General features: G+C 39.8%; 1 protein-coding gene across 5 annotated transcripts in view; it reads left to right on the top strand.

Moving 5' to 3' along the window:
- The window catches only part of LCOR (ligand dependent nuclear receptor corepressor), a 116,623-nt gene that overhangs the window by 968 nt on the left and 93,644 nt on the right, over positions 1-22,011 (top strand). For 3 of the 5 annotated variants that reach the window (XM_036336467.1, XM_036336462.1, XM_036336463.1), the window contains exon 2: positions 193-266. The exons of 1 other annotated variant lie outside the window; for it this stretch is intronic. Coding sequence is in view for 3 of the 4 variants with exons in the window: in XM_036336462.1 (XP_036192355.1) it covers positions 193-266 (74 nt within the window). In the remaining variant the exon portion in view is untranslated. Of the gene's footprint in view, positions 1-192; positions 267-13,098; positions 15,178-22,011 lie in introns of those variants that run through there. One more of the 5 variants, XM_036336465.1, reaches the window with a different exon arrangement.

Raw genomic sequence — 22,011 nt, 5'->3', positions numbered from 1 at the left:
GAGCCGCCGCCTCGCCGACAGCCTCGTCCTCCCTCCTCCCCCCCCCACCCCCCGCCTCCCGGCCCTCGGGCCGCCCGGGGTGGCATTTTCCCCGCGGGTCGGAGGGAGCGCGGTCGGGGGCGCCCCGGGAGGGGCCGGGCAGCCGAGCTGCGCCTCTCACACTCTGTGTTTTGTCTGTTTTTCTCTCCCAAGGTCCCGTTTCCCTCTGTGCGGCGGCCGGCGGGACCATAAGGGCTTAACTCATATATTTAACCCCCCTCCAAAAAGTAAGTGGCCCGTGTGGTGTCCCCGCTCCGCCCGCCGCCCCCCGCCCCGTGCATCCTCGCGTCGGGCTCTCCCGCCCCCCAGTATTGTTATTTCCCCGTCTTCGCCTCGGCGCTGCTGCCGTGGGGGGCGATGCGCTCTCGCCGTCCTCCGTCGCCCCCCACGCCCAGTCCTCGGGGAGCCCCAGCCTTCCAGCCCCCACCCCGCCCGCGGGGGGCACCCCTAGGAGCCAGGTCTTCCCCCACAGAACCCGGGAGGTTCTGTCCGTTCGCTGGGGCCCCTCATCCCCTCCTTCCCGGCTGGGTTTCCTTGGAGGAATTATGCAAATCCTGCTTTCTGGTGTCCATTCAGCGGCAATTTCATGCGGTGAGAAGTTCTCTTTGTTGTGTGAGGGGGAGCACAGACACTGATTTAATAGACATATCTGTCGGGGGGAGGGCGAGGGGGTGTCGGAGAGGCTCAGTTTGGAAGAATTACTGCGCTCGGTCCGCTCCGTGTCTTTGTGTTGGAGCTTTCTGGCTTGACAGGAGGGTATGCCCTTTACCATGTCCCACAAGGGATGGGTTCTATCACCACCGTAGATTATAAAGCAAAACTGAAACTTTAAGCAAGTCAGAAATAAGGTAACCTTTACTGAGAGGATAGAAGCCTCCCCATTCCTGCGGTGTTTCGTTATGAAAATGGATGTGAATTTCGTTAAAGATTTGGACTGTAACGTGAACGTGGTTAATATAAACAGTGCTTTAAGGTGTCTGATATCGCTTTGGTTGTCCAAAGGTTAAAAGTACATTTTAAATTTTAAAAACATATGCGTGTGTAAATAACAAAGGCATGACTCAGGTTTTTGGTGTAATTTGTCTTATGGATATATTTTAAAATTTCCCTCCTGCCGATCCAAGTCCAGCTCTGCCCTCCAGGAATCAGCCTTTGGTTGATCGGTTTTCATTTACTCTGCTCTGTCTCTGCTTGTTTTATTCTTTCAAACCTATCATACACTTGCTTAAATGTTATGTCTGCTTTAAGCACTTTTTGAATTATGTATTTGTTGTAACCATCATATAAGATAGCTTACAAAAGGCACTTAGAAGGTTTTGAGAAGCATTACATTAATGAGTTTTCTGAATTGTGAGTTAATACAAAATCCTGAAATTATTGTGAAAAAATTGTAGTTTTTGTATTTGATTCACTTTTTTTAGTGATTGGTGTGTTTTTTAAGTAGGACTTTTTTGTTTTTAAAAGATTTTGAAATTGTTGACTATAATTCTAAGGATTTCGTAAGTTACTGTTACTTTACTTTAGTCAGTGGTTCTCAACCTTCCTAATGCCGTGACCCTTTAATACAGTTCCTCATGTTGTTGGTGACCCCAATTTCATTGTTACAAATTGAACATAATTAAAGCATAGTGATTAATCACAAAAACAATATGTAATTATATGTGTGTTTCCCGATGGTCTTAGGCGACCCCTGTGAAAGGGACGTTCGACCCCCAAAGGGGTCGCGACCCACAGGTTGAGAACCGCTGCTTTAGATGGTTTCAGTGAGTTGTTTATCTTAATTCTGTTTGCTTTGAATCCTAATCTTCTGCCTCAGGCCCCCTTTGTGTCAGTCATTGCTAGTGTTAGTGATTAGTTACTGCTGCTTTACAAGGCTTTTGCCGAAGCCGGTTTTTAAAAACTTGACTAATAAATCCTTCTGTAACTATCTGAATTGATTATCAAATTTTAGATTCATTTTTTTGAAGGAGGATATTAATCTGGTGATCAGTTTTCTTAACGCATACTTTTGACTCCCAAATTTCTACTTTCGAGGTAGTAAAGTTCAGGAGATATTTAGAGTCCAGAGTGCAGAGCAGTATTTTAATCTGAATAGTAATATGTAGTTGATAGTATCCCAATTAAGATAATTTGGGCCTCATATTTTCTCTTTTATTATGCAGGGTGTGGCAAAAGTAGGTTTACAATTGTGAGTATGTAAAATGCAGAGTTTATTCTTGTACTTTTATTTATTAATTATGGTATTATTTTCTATACAAACAACTGTAAACCTACTTTTGTCCCACCCTGTATGTAATTTAAGGGGAAAGTTATAAGGAAATCATTTGTAGTGTTAACTTTCTGTATTTAAAAGGGCTGGCAATGATTCTTATGTACAGTCCAAAAGATAATTATGTATGTTGTTTGTCACTAGCAGATGTAATAATTTCTCTTTTATTTTAGTGGGGTTGGTTCTGAGCAGTTAATCTTCTATTTGATTGTGTTGACTGATTATTTTAATACTTTGGGGTCATTTGATTTCTATAGTTAAATTATAGCAGCCTTAAGATTGAAAATGAATTCTCATTTCCAAAATCTAATTCTCTCTTTTTTTTTGCGGAGGGTGTGGGGAGGCGGGCATGTCTGTATTGTGGAGGTGGAAGTGTTGGTGTCTCCATTAATTATGAGGTTTTAGTTGAATTGGAGTTAGCAGGTTTATGCAGTGATTATGATCAAGATGAATATTTGGTCACCAGGTGTTTATTGAGGCATCCTCTGGAATGAGGATAGTCAGTCAGATTCCAGGAAGATTGAGGTTCTCTAAGCTGCCTGGTGTGATGTGGCCTATTGCTTGGCTGCTCCTCATCCTTGCTGTATTCTTAAGAAGCTCTTCCCAATGTAGGAAAAAGTTGTGATTTCAACTTGGTTCTAGCTTAGCTGAAGGATAGCAAGATAAATCTCTTTGACTTACACAAAGTTATTAATTTCAGATTGGCCTAATTCCCTCAGATATGCTTGTAGCTGGAGCAATTCTAGGCAGCACCTGAATAATACTATTTTTAAAATTTTTTTTAAGTCTTTTGGATTACATAGTATGACCTGAAATTTTTTTACAGAGTGAGGATTAGGTGTTCAGTGTCTATGGGGACTTGCCATTTCTGAGTACTTGCCTAATCACTTAGTTGTTTAGTAGTGCTATTTTTAGGAAGGAAAGGCAATTAGGTAAGTACTTCAGTTAAATATTTATTAAGCATCTGCTTTGTACCAGGCACTGTGGGCAAGCAAAGATATTGGGGAAGCTGCCCCAACCTTCAGGGACCTTTTAGTCCTTAGAGAAAATATAGTGTATTCAGATACAGTACAAGGCAAAATGTGCCTTCCCATGGTGCAGGCGAGTGGTAGTGGTATTTAGAAATGAAAGAAATCTCTCAAGATGATGAAGGAAGATTTCATGGAGAATGTGGCAGATTTTTGCTTCATTTTGATGAATATGGAAAAGCATTCCCATCATGAAAGAGGAGTTGGGGGCAGCTCCTACGTTGAGTGTCTACCCCCTCCCCCCCGCCCCCCCAGGGAGGTGACCACCTGTGGTGATGCGGGGCGGTGCCAGCCAGTGGGACAGCATCAGGCCACCAGCCAAGGCAGGTGGCTGGGCCGGGGGAGGGGGTGAGGGTGGGGGTTGGGCGGCTGATTGCCCTGCCCACAGATGGCCCTGATCGCCGGCCAGGCCTAGGGACTCTACCTTATATATTGGGAACAGTCTGTTAGATTTAAAAAATAAAAACTACTCTAACTGAAAAAACAGGATGATGCAGCGATGACATGCATAGACTCTGGCTTGCACATTTTGTGGTCAGCCCTGATTCTGACACTTAGAACTGTGTGACAAAGCCAATTACTTAACTTCTCTCTGCTTCAGTTTTTCCACCCATAAGATGGGGAAAATGGCACTACTGCTTCAGAAGGATCACATTATGTACTACTTTTTATAATCAGGGCAAAAAAATGTAGCTGTCCATACAACAGCAAGATGCTTTTCACCTGTATGAAAAGTATGGTCGCTGGTGCATGCATCGTCCCGGATTGTGAGAGGGATGTCCAACTGCCGGTTTAGGCCCGATCCCCCCTAAGCTGGCAGTTGGATATCCTTAGCGCTGCTGTGGATATGAGCCTGGCTTCTGGCTGAGCAGCTCTCCGCCTGTGGGAGTGCATTGATCACCAGGGGGCAGCTCCTGTGTTGAGCATCTGCCCCTTGGTGGTCAGTGCACATCATAGTGACTAGTCGTTCTGCCTTTTGGTCTATTTGCATATTAGCCTTTTATTATATAGGACTAGAGGCCCGGTGCACAAAAATTTGTGCACTGGCGGGGGGGGGTGTGAAGGGGTAGGGGGGTGTCCCTCAGCCGGACCTGTGCCCTCTCACAGTCTGGGACCCCTTGGGAGATAACCACCTGCTGGCTTAGGCTGGCTCCCCGGGTGGCAGATGGCAGGACAGCAGGCCGGTGGGCGGTGGGGTGGGGCGGGGCGCGGGGTGGGCTGAATGCGATCTGCTGCGCCCTGCCCCACTGGCCACCGGGCCGTGCACATGGACTGCAGGCCCCGCCGGCTGCTGGGCCGCGCACGTGGACAGCAGGCCTGGCAGGCGGGGTGGGCAGATCACACTGTCCTGCCCTGCCTGCAGTATGCAAATTAGCCGCCATCTTTGTTGGTGGTTAATTTGCATATTGCGCTGATTAGCCAATGGGAGGTATAGTGAAGATATGGTCAATTACCATGTTTGTCTATTTATTAGCCTTTTATTATATAGCATTATATAGGATTAGTTTCAGGTGTTCAGCATGGTGGTTAGACAAATCATATTTTACTGACTTATCCTTTCTTTTTTTTTTTTCTGTTCATCAGATTATTTATTCACTTGATCTTTAGATTCACTTGTTGATAGATGCATATTTGTTGTTCATAATTTGTATCTTTACCTTTTTCTTCTTCCTCTTCTTAAAGGATACCTTTCAGCATTTCATATAATACTGGTTTGGTGGTGATGAACTCCTTTAGCTTTTCCTTATCTGTGAAGCTCTTTATCTGACCTTCAATTCTGAATGATAGCTTTGCTGGATAAAGTAATCTTGGTTGTAGGTTCTTGGCATTCATCACTTTGAATATTTCTTGCCACTCCCTTCTGGCCTGCAAAGTTTCCATTGAGAAATCAGCTGACAGTCATATGGGTACTCCCTTGTAGGTAACTGACTGTCTTTCTCTTGCTGCTTTTAAGATTCTCTCTTTGTCTTTTGCTCTTGGCATTTTATTTATTTTTTATTTTTTTAAAATATATTTTATTGATTTTTTACAGAGAGGAAGGGAGAGAGATAGAGAGCCAGAAACATCGATGAGAGAGAAACATCGATCAGCTGCCTCCTGCACACCTCCCACTGGGGATGTGCCCGCAACCCAGGTACATGCCCTTGACCGGCATCGAACCTGGGACCCTTCAGTCGGCAGGCCGACGCTCTATCCACTGAGCCAAACTGGTTCTGGCTTGCTCTTGGCATTTTAATTATGATGTGTCTTGGTGTGGTCCTCTTTGGATTCCTTTTGTTTGGGGTTCTCTGCGCTTCCTGGACTTGTAAGTCTATTTCTTCCACCAGGTAGGGGAAGTTTTCTGTCATTATTTCTTCAAATAGGTTTTCAATATCCTGCCCACTCTCTTCTTCTGGCACCCCTATAATTCGGATGTTGGTATGCTTGAAGCTGTCCCAGAGGCTCCTTACACTATCTTCGTATTTTTGGATTCTTTTTTCATTTTGCTTTTCCGGTTGGGTGATTTTTGCTTCTTCATATTTCAAATCTTTGACTTGATTCTTGCGATCCCCTAGTCTGCTTTTGGAACTCTACACAATATCCTTTATTTCAGTCAGTGTATGCTTAATTTCTAGTTGGTCCTTTTTCATAACCTTGAGGGTCTCACTAGATTTCTTGAGGGTCTCACTACATTTATCGGCGGTCTCACCAGTCTTTTTGAGGGTCTTACTAAATTTATCAGCGGTTTCTAGAAAGTTCTTGAAAAACCTTAAAAGTGTGGTTTTGAACTCTATATCCAGTTGTTTGCTTTCCTCCATTTCTGTCATTTGTGACCTGTTTCTTTGTCTCCGCATTTTTTATGCTTCCCTGTGTTGGTAGAGTGGCTTTGTGTCCTATGTGTCCTACAGGGCCCAGTGGCTCAGCCTCCCCAGGTACCTGAGGTAGACACTCTTGGTGCACTCCTTTGTGGGCTTTGTGCACAATCTTGTAGTTAAGCCTTGAGTGTTGTAGGTATCACTGGGAGGAATTGACCTCCAGGCCAATTGGCTGTGAGAATCAGCTGTGTCTACAGTGGGAGAACTTCTGTGCTGGAGACACCCTTCTGGGGCAAGACTTGCTTCAGTGGGGCTTTGGTGCTCACTGAGTCTGCCCCCTGAGTGTGTCCCTTATGGATCTGAGGAGTTGTAATTGGATGGTTCCACTCTGACCACTGGGTACACTGGCTCTTGGATCTAAGGAGCTGCTGGGTAGCTCTGCCTGAGGCAACCCAGCAGGAGCTGTGAAGAGATCTGCAGATTCCCCTTCCTTGTTTGGGGTTTGGAGGTGCCCAAATGAGGCCCAGCTGTGAAGCAATGCAAGCTGCTGTAGGGCCTTGGGCCTTCTCTTGGAAGTTCTGGTTCTGTCTGGCCCAGCTGCCATTTGTTAGGTAATTTTCAGATTGCAAAGGGCCAGGGTATTCATATGCAAAAGCCCCTGCTACAGCTTGGGTGGGGCAGGGTCTCAGGGAATCAACAGGGCGGAGCAAGCAGCTATGGCTGCTCCTCAGCCCTGCCCTAAGGGGCCCCACGTCTCAGTGTCCCAGTAATCGCTGAAAGCACCTCTGAGAGAAAGCCACCCTCGAGTTCCGAGTTCTGCCCGCTGCCAGACAGTCCAGTTTCTCCCTGTATGAGTCTGGGTCCCCAGAGACTCACCCGGAACTGGAGTTCAGAGCAGTTGGGGGCTTGTGACTCCCTCCCGATTCAAAAAGACAGCCGCGTCCTCAGTTGCCAGCCCTTGCCGTGTGCGCCTCCGTACCTCTGCACTTCTGCACCTCCTCTGAGTCTCAGTGTGCTTTTCTCTTTCCTTCTAGTTGTAGAATTTCCACTCAGCCAGCCTTCCTGTGGTTCTGGATGATGTCCGTTTTGTCTTTTAGTTGTATTTTTGAATTTGTTTTGGGAGGCAGCAATTTCCGGTGTTTACCTATGCCGCCATCTTGGTTTTTTGAAACTACTCTCTCTTAATGTTACCAGGAAACCCCCAGGTGGGCTCCCTGACTTATCCTTTCTTTTGTTTCATCTAGTCTGTTGTTGAATCCTTCTCATATACTTTTCAGTGCACTTCTTGCATTAAACGTGTAATTAAATCTTCATAATAATTGTACTAGGTGGGCATTATTTTATTTTATTGTTTTGTTAATTCTCACCTAAGGATATTATTGATGAGAGAGAGAGACATCAGTGTAAGAGAGAAACATCAATTGGTTGCCTCCCATATGTGCCCGGACTGGGAATCTAACCCACAAATATTTACTGAGCATCTAGGTATGTGCCCTGACTGGGAATCAACCCTATAATCTTTTTTCATGTACAGGATGACACTCCAACTAACTGAGCCACCCAGCTGGGGCCTAGATGGTTATTATTTTAATGTATAGATAGAAAAATAACTGTGTGGATTGATGCTACTGTCAATTTATGGTGTTCGGCCTAAACTGGAGTCTCAGCACTGGATGTTCTTTTGTGTATTCTTTCTCAATTCCTGCAGTTTACCACAATGGCTCTCTTTTAGCCCCTGTGTACTTCTACTTCTCTCTCAGCTGATGATCTTGTCACCTACAGAACAGTGGAAATTGAGGCTATTGAAAGGAAATATTTTTCCAACATTCTCCTTTTCATCTCTAGGACTACTTGGAAAACTTGAGGAAAATATTTTCCTCTAAAACATTTTTTCAAATATTGACTGTTTGAACAAAACCACTGAGATGTTTGTAAAAATTGAAAATGTGGGTCATACCCCAGTTCTGCTGAATTAGAATCTTCTTAGGTGGGGCATGGGAATCTGTATTTTAAACAGAGGTCTCAGGTGATTCTTATACACTGAAGTTTGAAAAACACTCGCATATAGAACAAAGTTACTTTAATCAACATACAAGGCCCTCCAAGATATTTGAGCCCAGTTAACTTCTTCAGTCTCAGCTGTCTGTATATTCTGCCCAGTTCTCACTCTTTAATCCTTCAAGTGCTCTAACCACAAAATATAAGACACTCTTTTTTTAGTGTGCAAGCATTATACTCCTTTACCTTCTTCCCTTTGTTTCTCCAACTCTACCCCTCCTAGTTTGCAAGACGCTTGAAGTCAATGCTCATGTCACGTTTTTTTATTTTTAAGTACTTCATGTTTTTATTTTTTATTTTTAAGTACTGGCAAAGTACTGGCACACAATGGATGCTCAGTAAATATTTGTGGAAAGGTAGAAAACAGTACTTTGAAATATTACAGACTAAACAAGTGACTGAAATTAAGAGACAGTCTTCTATTTATAGTGACTCAAGTTGCTTAAGCAAAATAAAAATAAAATCAAAATTAGTGCGAGAAAGAGGGAATGTAGGCATTTTGGTCACAATTTGTGGTATCCTTAATGGTTTTAACATAGTGATTTTTTTTTTTTTTTTAAGGGAGGTAGGTGGGGCAAGTTACCCCTTTGAGAACCACTATATTAGAGGTAATAAGAACTCATTTTCAATGCACATGAGTTTTATGGAGACACAAGTGAAACCTGACCTTTAACAGGTAAAACATTATTTTGTCTTGTTTCACCTCAAAATGTAATCTTTTCATTCAGAATACATGCATTAATTTGAGGTTTCTGACATACTTCAAATTAAAAGCAATAGGAATGGACTAGGAATTTCCCAAGGACAAATGGGTAAAAGTTGAAGGTGGGCAGTAGGTGAAGGAAGCGTGCTTAGATTGTATGTGAGTATAAAATTTTAGTGTTCTTTTCAGAAATCCAGGGACATTTTTTGGCATACCATGTGTGTGACAAAGTTTGCTTGAAGTAGAAACAAATGAACCATGAACAATGATAGCCATATTTAAGGGCAAGATTGTTATGAATGTTCTTGATATGGAAATTTCAGTGTGACTTTATATTCCAGACACTATATAGTGATGTTGACCTAGTACTGTCATTGCTTTAGGGATGGGGGTGATATGGCATGTAACTGAGGAAAAAAATATTTTATGAATGCTTTGTTTTTAGGTATTGGTACTTAGGTTTTTATAACTCTAAGAGTTCCTGGTATTGTTCATATTTTGCTATTTGGAGCCCACAGATTCATACTTGAACAAGCATGAATGAATTTGAAAGTTTAGATTCTAAAACCTTTCATGGCAGATGGCCTGGGTGGTAAGAGAATGTATATGAATACAAACTACTTTTCTATTATAGCTTCATGTCTCTTTGCCAAGTTTGAGAAAAATAACTGGGGGAAAAAATGAGGCCCTGTTTTCAATCATATGGCACATTGCAATATTCTGCCTTTATTTATCAGGACTCATCAGAAATGCAATTCAAATTAAGTCAAAAAGATCATTTTGTAGGTTTATGAACTGGGAAGTTCACAGAGTAAAAAGCTAAAGGTAGGTTCTGACATGACTATTTAGAAGTTTGACTTGTGTCATCAGGAATGTCTTCTTATCTTCACCTTTAAACATTCCTTTCATCTTTTGGTTTCCTTCTTCGGCAGATATGATGGTAAAGATGATTAGTGGCAGCTCTAGATTTATGTGATTCTTAAAATCCACATGTCTCTTTTTCTTGTAGTAGACCAGCCCAATTTGGTGTATGGAAGGACTCATTGGCCAGGCTTGGGTCTTGTGGCCTATCTCCGAACCAGTCCTCAAGGCCTGTGGAGGGTGATTCTCTGACCCAACCTGGGGTGGGAGTGGGGGGGTACTTGGTTTTGGAGAGAGACTTTAAGGAAGGGCAGATTAATTCTTGAAAAGCAAATTGGATGCTATTACCTAAGAAAGGGAGATGGATGCTGGTTAGGCAAAATCTATAAATGTTCCATATATGAAGAAATCGACTGATTTGGATCAGGTTATGAGTTGTATTATATCCCTCCAAAAGATATGCTGAAGTCCTAACCCCAGGTACCTGTGGTAGCTTTATTTGGAAATAGGGTCTTTGCAGTTGTAATGAAGTTAAAATGAGGTCCATACTAGATATGGGGCCCTAATCCAATAACTGGTGTCCTTATAGGAAGAGGGAAATTTGAATACAGACAGGGAAGACAGCTATGTGAAGACAGAGGCAGAGATTGGAGATACACTGCCACAAGCCAAGGAATGCCAAGAATTGCTAACAATCACCAGAAGCTACAAAGAAGCAAGGAAGGATTCCTCCTTAGAGCCTTTAGAGCAGGGGTGAGGAACCTGTTTTCTGCCAAGGGCCGTTTGGATATTTATAACATCATTCGGGGACCTTACAAAATTATCAACTTAAAAATTAACCTGGCTGGGCTGGCGTGGCTCAGTGGTTGAGTGTTGACCTATGAACCAGCAGGTCACGGTTTGGATTCCTGGTTAGGACACATTCCCAGGTTGCCGGCTCGATCTCCAGTGTGGGGCATGCAGGAGGCAGCCAATCAATGATTCTCTCTCATCATTGATGTTTCTCTCTCTCTCCCTTTCCCTTCCTCTCTGAAAAAAAAAAAAAAAACAAATTTTTTTAAAGTTAGCCTGCTATATTTGGTCAAACATTTAATTTACTCCAAATGCCTTGGCAGGGCCAACCAAATGATTTTGCGGGCCTTTTGCGGCCTGCGGTTGCATGTTCCCCACCCCTGCTTTAGAGGGAGCATGGCTCTGCCAGTGCCTTAATTTCTGCTTTCTAATATCCAGAACTGCGAGCAAATACATTTCTGTTGTTTTAAGCCACCTAGTTAGTGGTACTATGTTACAATAGTTCTAGGAAACTAATACAGGCCATGTGCGGTACATATAAAATTTATTTTTTTATTCCATTTATCTTCTTAAAATAAAATCCTGACCATAAAATTTCCCAATAAATATCTTTTGCATTTTAAATAGATTTTGTAGGGGTTTGGGATGACTTTGGAATTTATGGGTTTGGCATTTAAAAATACAGCATGGGACAAAAGTAGGTTTACAGTTGTGACTATGCGAAACACAGTTTACTCTTGCATTATTAGTTATTAAATATTGTATTATTTTTCATATGAACAACTGTAAACCTACTTTTACTCCACCCTGTATATACTATTTGGTTAAAATTTTCCCCTAGCCATAATAATTTGACATGAAATTGTATGATTGATTATATTTATCGCATTCTACGTTTTAGAGTTTGTAGTTATAGTTTAACTCAGTGGTTCTCAACCTTCCTAATGCCGTGACCCTTTAATACAGTTCCTCATGTTGTGGTGACCCCCAGTTTCATTGTTATAAATTGAACATAATTAAAGCATAGTGATTAATCACCAAAACAATATGTAAATATATATGTGTTTTCCGATGGTCTTAGGTGACCCCTGTGAAAGGGTCGTTCGACCCCCAATGGGGTCGCAACCCACAGGTTGAGACTGTTGAACTGAAGTCATGGTCCTGGATGAACAATTGAATATTATTTCTCAATGTGTTTGATTCCCAAATAGCACAGTGCCATGTGAGAATCAGTGGTAAAATAAAGTGAAACACCCAGAGTAAATATATTCCAACAGCCTGAATATAAAATAAAAATATGTCTAGGGCAATTGGTTATTAAGGTGGGAAAAATTAGTATTTTGGTGAGACTAACCAAAAATAAGAGTAGCTTGAACAGTATTTCTGGGTTCTTATTCATTTTCTACAAACTGAGTCAGTTAATATTTACAAGGTTTGGTTAAAATTCGAAAAAATATGATCTTATGAATATTCTTCTAGTTTCTAATTTTATAGGAAGTGGATATTTTCTATAGGCACTATAATTCTTACTCAGAACCTTTGTAGTAGAGGAAATTTTGTTTTTAAGAAGCTTAAGAATTTATTGGAAAATAGTTTGGGGGACCTATGCCAGCACTTTAAAATACATATACCCCCCCATTTTCACTAGAGTGAAATAGGAACAGTAAAGAAAATGTCATCTTGAATTAGTAATGATAAAAGCAATACTGTTCTCATTATAAATATTTTTATAGGAGTTCTTTTATTTTTTATTTTTAAAAAATAAAGATTATTCAGAGAGGAAGGGAGTGGGAAAGAGAGATAGAAACATCAGTGATGAGAGAGAATCATTGATTGGTTGCCTCCTGCACCCCCCACACTGGAGATCAAGCTCACAACCTGGGAATGTGGACTGACCAGGAATCGAACTGTGACCTCCTGGTTCATAGGTTGAGGTTCAACCCCTGAGCCACACCAGTCGGGTGCTAATAGTGCCTTTAAAAAAAAAATTAGTAATATTTTTTCAGTTTAAAACTCAAAATTAATCTGAAAAATAAAATAAAACAAAATTATATTTAAGTATACAATGAGAAGTCTTGCTTCCACCCTTGCCCCTTCTGCTCTAGTTTTACTTTTCATCCTGTAACCACTTTTATTATGTATTCTTTCAGTGTTTCTTTATGAAAATAAAAGCAAATGTTAATATTTTTCTTACTTTTCCCTCCATTTCATACATACTAGTAGAACAATACATAGAAATAACTTTGTTCTTTACCTTGCATTTTTCACTTAATATACCTTAGCTATCTTTCCATATCAGTATATAGAGGACAGTCTCAGTTTTTCACAAGTGCATTGCATTCCATTGTGTGGATAGACTAATATATTTAGCTAGGTGGTTATTGAATATCTGAGTTGTTTTCACTTTTCACTATCACTAATTGTGTTGTCATGAATAATATTGTACATAAATTATTTTTTAAAAATACGTCTTTATTGATTTGAGAGAAAGAGATGGAAACATTGATTTATCAACATCTCTTATCTGCTGCCTCCTGGACATCCCTGTTAGGGATTAAGCCCACAACTCGGGCATGTGCCCTGACTGAGAATCGAACCGGTGACCTTTTGATGTATGGGACAGTGCTCAACCAACTGAGCTGTTATACCAGCCAGGCCGAGCATGGTTTTTATTAGCATTTCCTAGGAGTGAGGTTGAGCTTCTTATTTTTAAGGCCATTTCTGTATATGATCTTGAATTGACTTCCTGCAGTGATGATTATGATACACTAGAGGCCCAGTGTATGAAATTCGTGCACGGGTAGGGTCCCTAGGCTTGGCCAGCGATCAGGGCCTTCCTTCCCTGGCTGCCTACCGCAGGCCAGGGCCTTCGTTTGTTCTGAACTGCCCGCTGGTGGTCAGCACACATCATAGCAAGCGATCAAACTCCCCGTCTCCCAATTGAACTCCCCGAGGGGACCCTTTGTATATTAGCCATATATATAGCCAGTGGTGAAAATAATGTTTTAATAGGGGAGGAAAGGCAGGATATGATTGTTATTAGAAAAAGGACTTTTGGATTCTCTTTTTCCTATTTATGAATTTTCACATATTCAGAATTTATTCGTATAGAATGGATTCTGAAAGTTCATTTGTTTTGTTACTCTTTTGGAGGCCTGCAGTGTGTGATTGATACAGTCAAGGCATCCAGGCCTTTCTGCCCTCATGCCTTTTCCACCTTTTTCAAGAAAGCATAGATTGTTATGCATTCTCTTTGAACTGCTTCAAAGGATTGTAAACATTGCTCAAATTTTGCCCAAAGGCCTGGTCATATATTTACTAGATATTTGCTAAACTAGTCTTTAGTTAGTATAAGTTGATTTCTATAAATGTTTTTGCTTTCATTTAGCATGTTCTACAAAATGCTAGACACTTTATTTCATGATGCTGTTTTTTGTCTCCAACTTACCTGTTGTGTCTGTTCTTTTTGGCACTTTTTGTGTCAGTAAGCATTCTGTTTAGTGAAGGTTGGGAGAACTGTTTTGAGCTTTTTGGTAGTAATGTCAGTTTGTTTGCATTCTGAACTAAAACCCCTCTCCTTAAGAGGGTAGAAACTAATGACTCAGAGGACAATGCTTTATACAGCTATTAATGCCATTAAATATTGTGTTGGCAATAGTTTGTGAACATTATTGTTTAATTTCTTAAAATTTCATATTGTGGGAACTACAGGAGAAGCATATAGTAAAATACTCACCGGAGAATAAAGATAAAAGTAAGTGTGCCTAGTTGAAAGAACAACAGGCAGAATGAGGGTAGAAACTAATGACTCAGAGGACAATGCTATATTCTGAAAGCCAAGTTGACAAGGAAGTAGATACCCAGTGACTCATAAATACAGAACCAAAATGTTCTCTGTCAAATGTAATGGATTTTTCAAGCAAGAACAACCTCTTTGCTTTCGGGACAGTCTTTATTTGGATGGTTTGGCTGACTTGCATTTTAATTTTTTCATTGAGCCAAATGTTCTGTGAGTATTTAGGCTAGCTACCCAGCACTATGCTAGATGCAGGGATACAGTGATGTGGATGCATAGCAGACTGTTCCTGCTTGCATGACACTTAGATTCTAATGAGAGAAATAGAGACATTAATCACATGAGGAACCTATAACTACAGAATGAAATAAGAACTCTGAAAGGAGACATTGTTCTCTCTGTGTGTAATTGTGTTTGTGGTGGGAGCAGATTGGAGTAATAGAAATTCAGAAGCATTTCTAAGAGAAATTTTCATTTGAGAGGTGCAGGATAAATGAGAGTTAATCAAGGGAAGGTAGAGGAGAAGAATGGTAGGTGGAGAGGATTTTTCCAGGCAGGGTATCAGAATATGTTTTCAGAAGACAGAAGAATAAAAATTAGACCTTGGTTTCTCTTTTAGAGCTCTGGTTTATGTAAATATTTATATTTCTTTTCCAATACTTGGTGATATTTAAACATGCTTAACTAGGCCCAGTTTAACTGTGGAATATTCTTGCACTTTTTTTTTTTTTTAATTAGGGAAACTGATATGTGTGAAAATTTGAGGCAAGGGGAGCGCTGAATGAGTTTATTATTAAGATGTTATGGGAAGAAAAGACAGTGTACTCAGGCACCAGGTATTTCTGTAAATGAACAGCTGTGCTATCACTCCCATTGGGGAAGCATGAAGGCATTCTTTGGCAGGCTTATTTATTTATTTATTTATTTATTTATATTTTTATTGATTTCAGAGAGGAAGGGAGAGGGAGAGAGAAATGGAAACATCAGTGATGAGAGAAAATCATCAATCGGCTGCCTCCTGCAAGCCCCCCCTGGGGTTTGAGCTTGCAACTTGGGCTTGTGCCCTGATTGGGAATCCAGCTGTGACCTCCTGGTTCCTAGGTCAGCGCTCAACACTGACCCACACTAGCCAGGCTGACAGGTGCTTTTTGTTCATACCCTCTTTTCTTTCTAAATTCAAATAGGAATGTGTTTTTTTAACCACCTTTCTTGTTGTGATATAATTAAAATGTACTGTTCTTAATTTTGACAACTGTATGCACCCCTGTGACCTCTACCCAAAACAAGATATGGAACATTTCCAGCCTCCTAGAAAGTTCATTCATGTCCTTTTCCAGCCAATTTCCCACCACCACAATAACTAATTTTATCACTATACATTAGTATTGCCTGCATCTGGATTTCATATAAAAGGAGTCATACAGTTTGTACTCTTCTGTGTCTGGTTTCTTTTGCTTAAACATAGTATTTATGTGTATTGTTACATTAATAGTTCATTCCTTTTTTTTTAAAAAATATATTTTATTGATTATTTACAGAAAGAAAGGGAGAAGGATAGAGAGTTAGAAACATTGATGAGAGAGAAACATCAATTCAGCTGCCTCCTGCACACTCCCCACTGGGGATGTGCCCGCAACCAAGGTATATGCCCTTGATCAGAATCGAACCCGGGACCTTTCAGTCCGCAGGCCGACGCTCTATCCACTGAGCCAAACCAGTTAGGGCGGTTCATTCCTTTTTTAAGTGGATTTATTGAGATATAATTCATATAGCAAACAATTAGCCTAGGTAAAGCAAATAGTTCAGTAATTTTTACTGTATTCAGAGTTATGCCACCATTACCATTCAGATTTTAGAACATTTTTATCGCCCCAATGGGTATCATATTCAGTTTACAGATGAGAAACCATTCCCATTAGCAGCTCCTCCTTATTCTGTTCCCTTCTCTTTCCCCACTCCAGCCATAGACAATTACTAACTTACTTTGTCTCTATAGATTTGTCTATTCTGGACATAAGTTTATTCTTTTTTTTCCCTTTTAGTAAAAGGCGAAAGATTTATGCGATCTGAAGAGAAACCAGAGTTTTTTTTCCCCTTTTAAAAATAATTTTTAAGAATTAGAAATGTCATCATTTTGCACTCACAGTTCTATGGATTATGGATCCAGGCAGATTATTATTGTAGGCTAAAATTATTAGGTGAAAGGTGACAAGTGACTTTATCATGGTGGGACTGACTTAATATCCTGAATTCACTGATCAATTTTCACATCATTAAAAGTAGACAGACATCATGCCTCTTAATTTTATGAAATAGCATTCTACCCACACAAAAAAATTTAACCCAAAACTAATCAAGAAAAGTAATAGGGCCGATAGATTATGTATATAGGCTATATTGAGAGGACTTTGGCTTTTTGGTGTGAGTGTGAATAGTGGTATGGGTGTGGAATATGTTTCCAATGATCCATTTCCCCTGTAGTTTATCTAATTCTTTGAGGAAAGCTCAGCTGCACTTTAATATGTTTTCACTGCCTTTTTTTTTCTTAGAGAGAGAGAGAGAAAAGGAGAGGGAGAGAGAGAGAAATATTGATGAGAGAGAAACATCAACATGGATTGGCTGTCACGGGAATTAAACCAGTGACCTCTTGGTGCATGGTTCCATGCTCAACCCATTGAGCCACAACAGCTGGGCTCAGCTGCACTTTATTTTTCTTTTAAATATATTTTTATTGATTTCAGAGAGGAAGGGAGAGGAGAGGGAAAGAGATAGAAACATCAGTGATGAGAGAGAATCATTGATCGGCTGCCTCCTACACGGCCACTATTGGGAATCAAGCCCACAACCCGGGCATGTGCCCTGACTGGAAATTGAACCGTGGTCTCCTGGTTCATAGGTCGATGCTGAACCACTGAGCCACGCCTGCCGGGCTCAGCTGCACTTTAGGCAGTTAAACCTTTCTTCTTTTAAAAGACTTTTTTTTTTTTTCTTTTAGGCACGTTAAAGTTCACTGCAGAGTTGAGGGGAAGGTGGGACTTTGGCTTTACTATGAAAAAATCAGGAGCATAATAGGCTTTTGAGCAGGAGAGTGAGGTGATGATCTGGCTTAGTTTTAACAAACTAACTGGCTGCTCTGTTGAGAATAGGCTGGGAGTAAGAGGAGCAGGGTATTAGCACAAATACCAAGTTGGAAGCTGTTGCATTAGTCCAGGTGAGAGGTGAAGGTTGCTTGAACTGGGTACTAGTAAGTAGAGGAAGGGGGAAGTGGTTTGGACTGTGACTATTTTAGATTGGTAGAAGACTGTGTAGGATTGGTAGATCCAACATAATATCCTGAGGGATTAATGTGGGGAGTTAGAGAAAGGAAATGAAAACTCTAAAGTTTTTAGTTTAAACAGCTCAAAGTACAGAGTTAGTTACCTTTACCCAAGATGGGAGAGACTGTGAGAGGAGCTGCTTTGGAGAAGATAAAGAATTCAGTTTTGGTATTTTCCACATAGTAGGTACTCATTGTGACTATAGTGCTGCTGAATGTTAAGAACCAAGGATACGAGACAACTGCCCTGAGAAGAACTTTCATTGTCAGGCTCACATTGTTTATTAATTGTGTGAGTTCTCACTTCATCAGCTTGATGTTTCTATGTTGTTTGTATGTCCTGTTTTTCTTTCTTTTTTTAAAAAAGAAGTATTTTTATTGATTTCAGAGAGGAAGAAAGAGGGAGAGAGATAGGAACATCAATGATGAGAGAGAATCATTGATTGGCTGCCTCCTGCACGCCCCCTACTGGGGATCGAGCCCACAACCTTGTCATGAATTGAACATGGGACCCTTCAGTCTGCAGGTCAACGCTCTGTTCACTGAGCCAAACTGGCTAAGGCTGTTTTTCCATTTAAGATATGTATATAGTACCTGCTTTATGCCAGGAACTGTTTTATCTAATTTTTCACATACTAACTTATTTAATCCTTATAAAAACCTTATAAGTATATTATTATCATGCATGTTTTACAGATTAGGCACTGAAAACTTAAGGAATTTGCCCAAGGTCACATAGCTAGTGAAAGTAGAATTAGGACTCATATCCACAAACTTTGGTTCCAAAATTTGTGTTCTAAACTGCTATGCGATGGTGCTTTCCTTTTTATTATCCCCCATTGATTTATTGTAGTCATAAATGAAGAGAGAGGATTCAAGCAAAGGTCCAGAAGCTTATTTCAAGGCATTTACACATAGAGGTTGTCTGTAGCTTTAAAAGTTATGGTTATTTTCATATTATAAAATAAAGTGAGGAAAATAAAATCATAGGTGCTAATACAAAAGCCCTAGAAATTATATTTCGAGGTGCTCTTAACTTAGGGTTTTTTGTGAGACCTTCTGGAATGTAATGGTTATCTAAGTTGGAAAATATCAATACTACATCTTTATGATTCTGTTTACATGTCTGCTATGTTGCAAAAAGTATTGGTTTGGGATTTATGGACTGATGATCTTTGAGATACTCCATATATTCTATTTAATATTGCTTGAGCTGCTTGACTGTTAATGTTGAAAATCCTTAAGGAGTTGGCTGGCCTTTTTGCATTCAGGTATTGGTTTTGCTCCATTTGGCTTAAATTGTCATTGCCCCACAAGGCAGGGTAGCTTTTTAATTCAGAGTCCTCTTCAATAATCTGTGACCTTTACAGCTGTCATTTTGAAATGATATATCTTGTAAAGTGTTTTAATCATTTGTTTTTCCCTGAGGATATAATTAGACTGTACAAGGTGACTATGATAGTGGCTGGTCTTCAAGCATTGAGAAAATATATTTTAAAGATAACTTTTTTTTAGGTTATCAATATTCTTGGTGAAGACCACCACAGTGTAGCACAACACTATTTCTACTTCTCTTTGTTGGTGTTTGTGAGTCATCAACACAATTCTTTAAAAAAGCTCACAGCTTTTTCTGTTGGAGATAGATAAGATGCAACTGTTGGTATTTGTTGTACTGAATGCAGGTGAAAATTAGTTGTCCCAAAGATCATATATAACAAATACTATTCCAGATATATAAGAGAGAAGTAAATTTATGACAAACAAGGATGCTTAATTCTCTCATGGAACCTACTTGAGAAAGGCTGGGCTCTAGTCTGTTTTTGTAAGTCCCAAGAGCTAAAAATATATATTTTTTTTGTAAAAGGTTGTGTTTTTTTTTGTTTTTTTTTAAAGGCAGGGCAAGAGGCTGTATATGGCCTGCAACACCTAAAATATTTACTGTCTGGACTTTTACAGAAAAGGTTTGTCCAACTCTCTTAAGAGGAGAATACCCAAATTTGAAACCCAGCTTCTCTTTTTTGTACCTGTTTGATTCAGTATCTGACTGTAAATGGGGCATAGTAATAGTACCTATCCCAGAATTATTGTGAAGATTACATATAATAATGTCAAGTTTTACGATATAGCTTAATGAATGTTATCACAGTATATTTAATATGCAAAATAAGTGATTATGGTATTTACACGTGCTGTTATGTATATGGTATGTAGCATATATCGTCTGTTCTGTTGTGATGTGAAGCAGTGTCATTTCAATTGAGAATACTAGCTAGTATTCATAGTACCATAATTTATGGACTCTTATTAGAGTGGGAAGGTACTCTTAAAAACGAATTTGTTACCCATTAAATGTTAGCGCATTTTAGTGTTTGGTAAATCATTTCTCAAGGTAGTCTCTCTTTTTCTCTTTCTCTTTCTCTTTGAATAGCACTAATTTGATTATTTTTGTTTTGTGTACTGACGTTGTCTTCCTATAGAGTTTTCTCTTACTGAGTTTTGATGTCCTAGAGAAGCAGTTCTCAAATTTCTGGTCGTTGAGAATGCTTTGAAGAGTTACTTTATTAAAAATTCCTTTGAAAGTAACAGCCTATTACATATTATTTACTTATTTTAATTTTTCAATTAGGTTGACATTGAATATTATATTAGTTTCAGTGACATTGAAAATTATATTAGTGGTTAGACACATATAATTACGAGTGATCCCCCCAATAAATCTCATACTCACCTGGCACTGTACATAGTTATTATAATATTATTGTCTATATTCCCTATGCTATACTTTATATCTCCATGATGATTTTGTAACTGCCAATTTGTACTTCTTAATCCCTTCACCTTATTCACCTACCTCCCAACCCCACTCCCATCTGGTTATCATCAGCTTGTTCTCTAATCTATTACATTTTATTTATGTTTTATATTTTTATTGATTTTTTACAGAGAGGAAGGGAGAGGGACATAGAGTTAGAAACATCGATGAGAGAGAAACATTGACCAGCTGCCTCCTACACACCTCCTACTGGGGATGTGCCCGCAACCCAGGTACATGCCCTTGACCGAAATCGAACCTGGGACCTTTCAGTCCGCAGGCCGACGCTCTATCCACTGAGCCAAACCGGTATGGCTAATCTGTTACATTTTAAACAACATTTTAGTAAGAATCATTGTTTATCAAAACAAAAAATATTAAGTGAGAAAGGAACATTGTTTTTACATTTTACAAATATGCAAATATTTGTTCTAATATTTCTTGATCTAATATGTTCCCCTTAGTGATGTTTATTTAATTAATTTATTTATTGTTAATCCTCGCCCGAGGATATTTTTTCATTGGTTTTTAGAGGGTGTGGAAGGGCGGGGGAGAGACAGAGAGAGAGAAACATTGATGTGCTAGAGAGACATCCATTGGTTGTCTCCCTCATGCACCCTGACCAGGGTCAGGGATTGGGCCTGCAACCCAGGTACATGCCCTTGGCCAGAATCACATTTGCTGCCCTTCAGTCGTCTATGGCCGACACTACCCGCTGAGTCAAATCAGCTACTAGGGCATCCCCTTGATTTTAAAGACTTTGCCAAATACCATTCTAGTCCTTTATACTTACTGTTCTTGAACGACACAGAATTTCAAGGATCAATTCATTACTGTATAGTAGGGATACCATTTAGTGTACAATTCTCTTCCCAAAGATATCCAACTGTTTGGGTGTTCTTTTATCTGTAATAAACACACTTTTAGTAATTGTAGAGTCAAAAGATTATACAATGACATTTGGTACTTACTGATTACTTTAGGTCATTATATAAAGATATTTTTTTCTTAAATGTATTAACAAGTGCTTATTCACTTGAATGTACTAACATCTATTTTGCACAGCCTTAAGAGATTTTACCTGGACTTTTTATGTAGTCTTATGCCATCTGTAAATTCTCCTCTGTATCTCTTTCTGAGCACTTGTAAATAATTAGACTAAATTTTGCTGACGTATCCTAGTGCTTACACTTCTCCTGTCAAAAGTACCCGTTTGTTTCCTATCTGTAGCCATATATTCTTTTCCTCAGCAAACTGAGAACCAAAGAAATGCAGCAGTATTCTGAAAATATAACTATTAATTCCAGCTCTAATAGACAGGGCAAGAAAACTGTGACAAAAATGGATTGACTTGATCATTCCAGTTCATAATGTGGTTCATGGATTCCACTGGTGGTTCCTGAAACCCTTTCACGGATCTATAACATCAGAACTATTTTCATGATGATATTAAGATGTTATTTATCCTTTGCACTGTGTTGATATTTGTACTTATGTCACAAGAAAGTGGTGGCTCAAACGCTGGTGCACAAATCAAGGCAG

The sequence above is a fragment of the Myotis myotis genome, unplaced genomic scaffold (genome assembly GCF_014108235.1).
Source record: "Myotis myotis isolate mMyoMyo1 unplaced genomic scaffold, mMyoMyo1.p scaffold_m19_p_15, whole genome shotgun sequence".
In the NCBI taxonomy this organism is placed as follows: Eukaryota; Metazoa; Chordata; class Mammalia; order Chiroptera; family Vespertilionidae; genus Myotis; species Myotis myotis.
Note: the sequence above shows the minus strand (reverse complement) of the source record. Positions and strands in the feature narration are given on the sequence as shown.